The following is a 10420-nucleotide window of genomic DNA, read 5'->3' as shown; positions in this document are numbered from 1 at the left end:
TGAGTACAGGGGTGCTCACCTCTCTGCTCCTGCTTGCCATTCCTAATGCAGGCCAGGATGCTGTTGGCCCTCTTGGCCACCTGGGCACACTGTGGGCTCATGTTCAGCTGAGCATCAACCAACACCCCCAGCTCCTTCTCTTCTTCACGCTCATCCAGCCACTCGTCCCCAAGCCTGCAGTGCTGCATGGGGTTATTGTGCCCAAATGCAGGACCTGGCACTCAGCCTTGTTGAACCTCATCCCATTCACCTCAGCCCAGCGCTCCAGCCTGTCCAAATCCCTCTGAAGGGCCGCCCTGCCCTCAGGCAGATCCACACCACCTCCCAGCTTGGTGCCACCTGCAAACTTACTGAGGGTGCACTCACTGCCCTCATCTAGGTCATCAGTAAAGATATTAAACAAGATGGGCCCCAGCACCGACCCCTGGGGGACACCACTTGAAACGGGTCTTGGGGCCTTGGGCCTGCGTGGGCTTCAGCTGTGGGTAGTGTGTGTAGGCCTCAGGTGTGTGTAGGCCTCAGGTGTGTGTAGGCCTCAGGTGTCTGTAGGCCTCAGGTGTGTGTAGGCCTCAGGTGGTGATTGTCTCCCTCTACTCTGCTCTTGTGAGGCCCCATCTGGAATACTGCATCCAAGTGTGGAGCCCCCAGTACAAAAAAGACAGGGAGCTGTTGGAGAGGGTCCAGAGGAGCCATAAAGATGATCAGGGGGCTGGAGCAGCACCCCTATGAGGACAGGCTGAGGGAGCTGGGCTTGTTCAGCCTGGAGAAAAGAAGGCTGTGGGGTGACCTCAGTGCAGCCTTTCAATACCTAAAGGGAGCCTGCAAACAGGAGGGGAATCAACTCTGTGAAAGGGCTGATATGTGTAGGACGAGGGGAAATGCTTTTAAGTTGAGGGAGGGGAGACTGAGGTCGGACATCAGGGGGAAATTCTTTACCCAGAGAGTGGTGAGGTGCTGGAACAGCTGCCCAGAGAGGTTATGGATGCCCCGTCCTTGCAGGTGTTCAAGGCCAGGTTGGATGGGGCCCTGGGCAGCCTGGTTTAGCATGAAACGTGGAGGTTGGTGGCCCTGAAGGTGGCAGGGGGTTGGATATTTGTGATCCTTGAGGTCCCTTCCAACCCTGGCCATTCTGTGATTCTGTGTGTAGGCCAGTTGTGAGGCCAGTAGGCCTCAGTGCACCTCATGTCTCCCAGGGGTGGCTTTAGGTCACCTGTGTGTTCTGCCCTTCTGTGAGTGGTACTGCCCCTCAAAAAAAGCACATTAAGAAGGATATCACTGTGCGTATACATACACACATATATATATATGGTGTCCTTGGGATGAAGGCAGCCCCACAGCCATGGGCTGCTTGTGCTGGGATGGGACATTCCAGCCCTTTCCATTGGGCTGCTGCTTGGAAGATCAATTATTAAATGTGCCAGTAGGCTTTAATTTCACATCAGCCCAACAGTTTCCAACTGGAATAATAAGAAAGAGGAAGCTTGGTGATTTGCAGCCATGTTTCCTTAAATTAAACGTGCCACGATCCTTTCTTTCACCCTTAGTGCTTCAGACTCCCAAGTTCTTCCTTGAGCTCTCCCATTTTTCTTCTGTGCCGAGGGCAGGAGGCAGAAAATCTGAGCAGGGCTTTGTTATGAAATGAGCATTCCCTCCCCACCGCGAGCCCTTCAGATCTATGGAGGCGGATGGACACTCCCACTGAATTCACTGCCCCGAAGATTCACACAGCACACAGGGTTACAAAAAAAATTTAATGAAAAACATGTTCTAAGTTAAAAAGGATCCTTGTTTTACATCGTAACGATGTCCCAGCTGTTCGGTACATCAGCGCAGGGCTGTGGTTTGTCTCCCTAAGAGAATTTCACCCCGAGGAGCATCACTTGTAAATACACAGCTACTCCTGCTGGTACGACATCTCTCACTGCCTCTGTCTTTCTCCTGCTGATCACAGCTAACCCAAACTGCTCTGGCTTGTTCATTTCATTTTTTTCTGAGTGCTGTGCACATCTGTTATGCTGTCTAAATAATCACCACGTAGGTAAGCTTGCTTCCATATATAGCTGACCTGGATAGGCTGACAGGAAAACACTTTCTCTCCAGAAACATCATACATTTTTGTAGCTTAATTTTAGTAACTGTAGGTCTGTTGCCCATTTCTTTCACTGTATTTCTTCTGTATTTGGAGAAAAATAAAAGGTTGGATATGAGGTAGTTGTCACTGCACAGCTTTAGACTTTCATCCCTAACCAAACTTTTGGAAGTGATCTGAAGACAGAGCTGCGCTACTTAGATGGCATCTCCCACACGGGGAGCTCATCATCCAGCATCAGGTCAGACGAAACTTCTTCTTCAAAGTCAAATGGTTCCAAAGGCAATTCATTGACCTGGGAAGAAAAATCCAAGCGTCAATTTCATCTCAACAGATAAAAGAAATCGGGCGGACGTCGGCTGTTTCAGACACAAAAACACCTCCTGTTTCAGTTACACTCAGTGAGAAAGGAAGGTTGTTCCTCTGGACAATAGGTGACTCAGTGTCATCAAACGGAGCAATGTGTCACAAGGTTCACGAGCCACTTCCTTCATGCAAACTGCAGGAGGAATCGGACACTGCTCTGATGCATCACGTGAGAGCAATGCTTGCTTTCAAAAGAGCTGAGAACCTGCTGAGGGCTGGCAGTGTGAAAAAGGTGGCGTTCAGAATTCATCTCGCTGTGTGCGGTGACAACCAGTGCGCTGCGTGTCTGACAGCTCTCACAGTTACCTGCAGGGTTTCCCCCAAGCTTTTAGCAGTCATTCCCTGGGGGTGGCATAAGGCCATGAAGTGCGTTTCTGGATGGGGAGTTTTATTGAAGATCTTATTAAAAAATCACTGGGTTTAACCTACTGTAACTTGACTGGGATTTCCGCTGTCACAGACGCTGTGCTGTTACCTGAACAAGCCCCTCCAGCTCCTCCTCTGTTAGGAAGTCTGCGGGCTCCTCTGCAGCCTGGTTGTACTCCACGGCCACTTTACCGCTGTCTGGAATGGAGCACAGGCAGAGAGCTGGTTGCTGTGTGCAGTGACACCAGCCTACCCTCAGCTCCGCTTGGGCAGCTCTACTTCATTACTGCTGTGATTCTAGAGTGGAGGAAGGACGCAGCCGAAGGGTTTGTCGCGTTAATTACAAGGTACAGGGGACAAGAGCAGGGGTGGTTACTGCATTGGGTAATGCTGCTGCTTCTCTGCAGAAAACCAAAAGGTTCTGACTGAACGGAGTGGAAACTGAAAATGAGGATATGGAACGCGTTAATTACCGGGCTGTGTGTGTGATGGACCAGAAGGCACAAAGCACTGCAAAGTATCTCTATCCAGAGACCCACCCTTCTAAGGAATGCCTTAAAGAATCCCGGGCAGGAAGCTGGCAGGTTAACGAAATCCTGGTGGATTTAACAAAGCTCCTGCTCAGATGCTGCAGCGGCACCACAGCACGAGGCGGCGCTCAGTGCGGAAGTCCTTCCTTTGGGAACGAGGAGGGCGGCACTGGCCTCGGCACTCGAAGGCCTCTCCTGAAGTTGAATGCATTGAGGGCCAAAGCACTCAGTGATCACATAATTCAGCACCAGCTGAAGGCTCGGAAAACACCGGATGTGAAATCCTGGGAGAACACATCCAGCAGCTCCTGGGTAGGCACAGAGCCGGATTCGTCAACTGAAATCTCCAATCGTAGCCCCAGAGACACTGAGGACAACAGAAGGGCAGGAACTGCCGAGTCCTTGTGCAGCCCCACGCCAGGTCTTACCTAAAACCACGAGGAGAATCTTCTGAAAGGCGCTGGACAAAGCTTTGCCGACTGCGAGCTTCTGAACTCTTCCTGCAGCTGTAACAAACTCCAGAGGATCTGCGCTGGTGAAACAGCAGGTTAATGACGACAGCCTGCAGATGAAGCACATCAGCTGCACGGCACTGGGGAACGAAATCAAGTGGCCAAAACGAACCTTCACCATTGCCAACGTCTGCCTCACCGAGCCCAACTCCCCGGCTCCGTACGCCATGGTTGGGCAGCGTTACTTCCACAGCACACAGGTATCTCACACATCGCCTCTTCCCCACTTCCTCGTTCTCATCATCAAAGCCAGACACGTTCTGCAGCTGTCGGGAAGGCCGCAAGTCATTATTTGAGATTAAAGAGGAAGGAGGTGTTGTGACTGAGCGGCCACAGCGTGGCACAGAGCTTTTCTGCACAGCGTGGCAGCGTGTGGGGGAGGCGAGGTGGGGATGCTGACTGTGTTGACCCTATTTTAGAAATGTTTCATAGTCTCAGTCACCTCAGGAACTCAGCACACAACGACAAGCTCTGGCACGGCTTTATTCACTGCATGAAACCCGCTGCCCTCACGTGCACAAGCAGAAGCCCAGCCAGTGCCCTTGCCCACAGCAATCTTCTCTCCTCAAGCTTTCAAAATAACCCCAAACCCCAGTTCCTGTGGCTGTCTTTGTTATTTGCTGACTGGAGGACAATTCTGTTCACTCCACCAACTGCTTTTTTTATGGGATAAATGAGGGGAACATGGGAGAACGAGGGGAAGGCTGATGGCGGAGTGACAGGGATGTGGCACGGAGGGACACGGCGGCGATGAGCTGAGGGCTGGACTTTATGATCCCAGTGGTCTTTTCCAACCTTAATGGTTCACTGAGTGGGCATGCTGGTGATGGGCTGATGAGCTCAGTGGTCTTTTCCAACCTCAAAGATTCTGATTCTAAGACCATAAAGGGCCCCTTACCGTGATGATACGGCTGCACCAGCCGTTAAAGCCAAGGTAGTGGTTGGCCAATTCCTGGCACTTGTTGCTGTTGAGAGCAAGGACTTGCTGCTGAAATCCCTTCTGCTTGGTGCAAACACAAACCTGCTCAGGGAAGAAGCGAGCAAGTGAGCACAGAGAGCATCTCCCAGATCAACAGATCCACCCAGAGCTTCTGCCCTGCTGCTGAAGGTCCTGGTGCTGAGGGATGGCACAGCTTGGCCGTCCTCCTTACCTTCATTGGAGAGCTCTGAAACAGCTTTTGCCCGTTGCACGCCTGCTGGGCTCTGCTGGCATCTGCAGCTGAGTAGAACTTGATGATGGCATAGCAGCCAGGCCCTGCCACAGCAGCATTGCTGTGTGCTCGCACCGAGTAGAGCAACCCAAATTTTGAAAACACTGAAAACAGGGCATGCTTTGGAAACAAACAAACAAGCAAACAGAACAACAAACCAACACAAAAACACAAACAACAAACGAACCAAGAGAAAAAAGTGCATCTTATAGAACATCCATGGGTGCCCAGGTGCTGACCAGCTCCTTCCCTCTGCCCTCTTGCTTTCTGAGGGCTTTGCTGAAGCTCTGTTACACACTTTAGCAGCTTCATTGCAGCTCTCTGGCACTTTGCTGCTCTCTCAGCAGCTTTGCTTTGCAGACCAGAGGGGCACAAATCTCCCTCCCCTCCCTCGGGATTGCCCAGAATGCCTCAAGGCAGTTAAAATATGATCCAAACAATACAAGGCAATGATTACAAGGTGGGGGTGAGGGTAAAAATTACATTAGCACGAAGGGAACGTAGTGGGAGAATTGGTCAGTGCAACAGGGGAACTGAGCTGTTATATCCCCCAGCATCACCCTTCAGGGCCAGGGGTCTGGGCTCCACTCCTCAGCCCCAAGAGGGGCCCTGCTCCCCAAACACAGCTGTAGCCCCCATCCCAGGCCCTTCCCCAGGCCCCCGATCCCATCCTCAGCTCCTGATCCCCATCCCCATCCCTGCCCCAATCCCAATCCCAACCCCAATCTCATCTCCAGGCCCAGTCCCCAGTCTCAGGCCCAGGCCCCGACCCTGACCCCATCCCCAACCTCAATTTCACGCCCTGACCCCATCCCCATCCCCAGCCCCTTCCCCATCCCCATCCCCATCCCCATCCCCATCCCCATCCCCATCCTCAATTTCACGCCCTGACCCCATCCCCAGCCCCTTCCCCAACCCCAGGCCCTGGCCCCATCCTCAGACCCCAGCCCCAGGCCCAGGCCCTGACCCCATCTCCAGCTCCTGACAACCCCAGGCTTCGATCCCAATTCCCCCACCCCCATCCCCAGGCCCCAACCCCAATCTCAAACCCAGCCCCAGGCCTCAGCCCCATCCTCAGGCCCAGTCCCAATCCCTGCTCCAGGCCCACGCCTCGCCCTCCGCACCCCCAACCCAGCCCCAGCCCCCCACCCCCCGACTCCATCCCCAACCCCCCCCATCCCATCGTCAGCCCCAAGCCCCCAGCCCAGCCCCAGGCCCAGGCCCCGACTCCATCCCCAGACTTCAACCCCAACCCCGGCCCCAGGCCCCGACTGCAGGTCCTGATAACCCCAGAATTCGATCCCAATCCCAATTTCCACCTCACCCCCACCCCCAGGCCCCAACCCCAATCTCAAACCCAGCCCCAGCCCTGAGTCCCAGTCCCCAGCCCCAGGCCTCAGCCCCATCCCCACCTCCAGGCCCGGCCGTGGCTCCAGCCCCCACACCAGCAATGTCTGCGCGCTGCCCGCAGGCACCCGGAACTCCAGCACCTCCGCCATGCCCGCTCCTCCTTCCTCCCTCCCCTTTACCAGCCCCCAGCCCGCCCCAAACCCTCCCTGCGTCCCCAGCCAGCAGCCAGCAGACAAAGCTCAGCGTTGCGGGATTTTATTCCTCGTGTTTTTGGTGTTGGGGTGGAGGGGAGGGGGGGGGAATGGAGCCGTCAGCCGCGTCGCGGGCGCGGAGAGCCTCAGATGTTGCAGTTGCTCTCCCCAAAGCGCCGGCACTTCATCACCTTCAGGTAGGTCTCCACTTTGTGCAGGTCCTTCTTGAAGCAGGACAGCAGGCCGTAGTTCTTCAGCAGGGCGTCCTCGCTGCGCAGGTGGATGTCGAACCTGTCGTAGGTGGGTCTGAGGAGCTGCGGGCCCCGCGGGCTGCGGTCCTCCAACTCCTGCGGGATGAGAGGGCTGCGGCTGAGCGAGGGGCTGCTGGCAAAGTGAGGCTGTCCTTGCTCCTGCTTTAACAGTGAACAAAGCTCTGACCCAGCCCTGGGCATCATGGAGCTGTGAGCTGCAGCCCCTGCTCACCCCGCGTGGCTCGGGACTCTTTGGGGTGAGCGAACGGTTCTGGGTGCTCTGGGTATCGGTTCTCAGGACCTGCACTCGTATCAATGGACGGCAAAATCTGGAAGCAGTGCTGCACGTGGAGCTGCAGCTGGAGCGTGATGGGATCATGGCGTGGTTGGGTTGGAAGGGACCTTAAAGCTCATGGAACCATGGGATCACGGCGTGGTTGGTTTGGAAGGGACCTCAAACACTGCAGGACTGTGGAATCACAGCCTGGCTGGGTTGGAAGGGACCTTGAAGTTCGTAGTACCATCGGATCACAGCATAATTGGGTTGGAAGGGACCTCAAAGATCACAGAAGCATGGAATCACAGCACGGTTGGGTGGGAAGGGACCTCAAAGCGCCCCCAGTCCCACCCCCTGCCATGGGCTGGGTGCCCCCCACCAACTCAGGCTGCCCAGGGCCCCATCCGTGGCCTTGAGACCTCCAGGGAAGGGGCACCACAACTTTCCTGCACAAAAATGTCAGGACAGAGGGTCTGTTTGCTCCCAAGCCTGGCTTTTCTAGTTATTTAGGGTCTATAAGATATAAACAATTGTCCATGCTCATGTGGCACAGGTGTGTGTCTCTAGCTGCGGTGATGCTGAGCACATCCAAGAAAGGATTCTGACAATAAGCAACATCATTCAAAATAACAAAGCGAAACTTCATCATGGAGCTGTTAATGTTGGAAAGACCCAAAGCCCAGCCCCAACCCACCCCCACCGTCCCATAACCACGTCCCTCAGTGTCACATCCCCACGTTCCTGGGACACCTCCAGGGATGGTGAGCCCCCCCCAGCTCCTTGGGCAGCCGTGCCAATGCGTTAAGAGCAGCACCTGTGAGTCTGGGCGCTGCGTTCACCTAAATGTCAGGGAAGAGAGAAATATCAGAGCGCAGGCCCCCATCAGTACGCAGACTTACCCTCATCAGGGCTTGGATCCCTTCTTCCAGGTCCTTTAGTTTCTCAAACACTCTGTCTGAGGTGCCAAAAACCAAATTGTTTGTGAACACCTTGCTTAGGTATTGCACGGGGGTCAGCCAGGACTGGATGAGAACCAGTGAAAACCGAAGCAGCTCCATGTCCTGAAATTACCAAAGGATTTCAGAGCTGTGCAGGTGAGGAGTTCCTGCAGTGCTGCTGCGTGCCCTGCTCTCCCTGAAGCAGCCCAGGGGAGCTGAGCGCCACCGCTCAGACCCGAGTCCCTTTTCTGAAGACTTTATTTAGGGTGGGAATAGGATTTCCTGCCCGCCCCGTGTCTTTCTGCACGCAGGGTGTGAAGAGTAAGAATCCCAGGAGAGGTGCCGCGTGGAAACCCCGTGTTCCATAGAACAGCGCTGTGTGCGCCGGGGGGAGACGACTCACCGATTTCTGCTGGGCGTCATCCTTCCCTGTGGGAGCTGGGATGGTTTCCGAGTAACAAAATGCGGCCTGGGAGTTTTTGTTGGTGTACCTCTGGTCCTCCGGAATATAGCTGCGTTCCTGTGGAGACACCCCAGAGACACTCAGAGCGTGTGGAAGACGAGAGAAGAGCACCGACTCTTTCCTCTCTCTTTCCTGGCAGGTTGCAAGAAGGAAACGTGGCACGCGATGTGCGTCTCTGTGCAGGTGGGAAAGCGGAGCACAGCACTGCTGGGCTTACGGATCTGCTCTCACTGAGGCAGAGGGTTGAGGTGAGCACAGAACACACGGACAGGAGTAGGGGACTCCTTGCAGGAGGAGGCAGAGAGCCGTGGGGAGGGCGGGCTGGTCGGTCGTCAGCTGTCCTGCCCCATGCAGACCCTTCCTCCTCCTCAGGAGACACTGACAGCTGAGAAGTCTTTGCTTGCAGGGATGTACGCAGGGTGGGAAGCCACGGCGCGCTCCTGGCAACATCAAGCTAACAAGACGGCCAACACTTACGAACTCTTTGTACGTCTCAGCAGCCAGGAGGTGGAGGTGCTGAGCCCTCAGCACCGCGTTGGCAAACAGGTTGGAGAGGGGCATGGCAGGGAAGGTGGCAGCAGCGCCCTGCGGCAGTCCCAGCGTGACCACAGCGACGAGGAGAGGAGAAAACCACGAGCCTGCAGCAGAGCGCAGAGGAGGGGGGTTACAGGAGAGGGGTTACCTGTCCTTTGGTGGCACCTGGGGATCAGTGTTGCGCCCACCTGTGAGTGCAGCCCCCCACAAAACCCCATCCCCTCTCGCTGGGTGCGCCCCTGATGCTCAGGAATCATTGTTGCTCCATGGAAACTGGAGTCCATCCCTTTATTTTCCCCTCATGTTTTTCAGTAGGTTTCACCTTCCCGAGCAGAGCACGGGGCGCCCTTTGGTGCCTGAGCAAACAGGACGGAGAGCAGTGGGTGAGGAGTGGGAACGGCTCAGCTGAGCCTCTGCACCGTGCTGCTGCCACTGCACTGCCTCCACTGGGACGAGAGGTGGTTGCATTGCCTGCGCTGTGGCTCCCTGGGACCCAGCTAGCATCTGGAGGTCACTGCCAAGCCTGCAGGTTATTAACCCTTCACATCAGCTCACACCGGTGTCCACTTACACAGGTTAACCTCAGTGGAGGTGAACTGGAGTGGAGGAATGCTCTGGAGCCTGCAGGACTTGGACAAGTGCAGGATTGAATTGTTATCTTTAAGTGCCTTTCAACCCAGGCCATTCTGAGGGTCTACGATTAGACATCACCCTGCTCTCTGTTCAGAGCCTTGGAATTGAGTTTTCATATCCCTGGCAGCATATTTGATAGCGATAACTGTTACAACTCTGCTTTGCCTCGTTCTCTGTATTCTGCAGCTCATTCCTGCCCCTTGCCAAGGTTGGGCTCAGGGTTACCTGACTGTTCGTGGTATGAAGTCGCGCTGTAGGGAAAGATGTCCTTTGTCACTGATCTGTAAGCTGCCACGTTTTAATTCACAGCCCCCCCAGCGCCGCCCCACCATCGCGTCCCACCACCCAAAGCGCTTTGATGGCACGTCTGTTACAGCTGAGGTAAAGCAAAGTACCTGGAGCCATTCCCGCCAGGAGAGCTGCTCAGGAGCTGCTTGAGCGTTTCCTCCTTTCACCCAGGTGATGATGCCAGGTGAGACACCCCTTATATAGGGGGCTCTGTTTAAAATGGATGGGGCGTTCGCCATCACTGCCACCTCTCCATATCCCCTCCTTGCATAAATGCAGATGTGCTCGCCATGGTGCCACCTCATTCTAGTCATTTATACGGAGATGGAAAGGTTGGGGAGGATGTTTGCCTGGGGATAAAATTAGTGCTGAACTTTTTCTTCATATTCTGCTGTTTATTGCAACCAGAGGTTGTATCACC

General features: G+C 54.9%; 1 protein-coding gene across 1 annotated transcript; it reads right to left on the bottom strand.

The window, feature by feature from the left end:
• Positions 1-6761: 6761 nt before the first annotated feature.
• On the bottom strand, positions 6762-10116 carry GH1 (growth hormone 1; the record flags this gene model as incomplete). Its single annotated transcript, XM_079547207.1, has 5 exons — positions 6762-6962; positions 8043-8204; positions 8485-8601; positions 9022-9182; positions 10107-10116. 5 exons carry the CDS (start codon positions 10114-10116, stop codon positions 6762-6764), a joined length of 651 nt encoding a protein of 216 aa, XP_079403333.1.
• Positions 10117-10420: the final 304 nt, after the last annotated feature.

The sequence above is a fragment of the Tetrao urogallus genome (assembly GCF_951394365.1).
Source record: "Tetrao urogallus genome assembly, chromosome: 26".
NCBI classification, from domain to species: Eukaryota; Metazoa; Chordata; class Aves; order Galliformes; family Phasianidae; genus Tetrao; species Tetrao urogallus.
The sequence above is the reverse complement of the archived record's forward strand: the minus strand, read 5'-3'. Positions and strand labels throughout refer to the sequence as shown.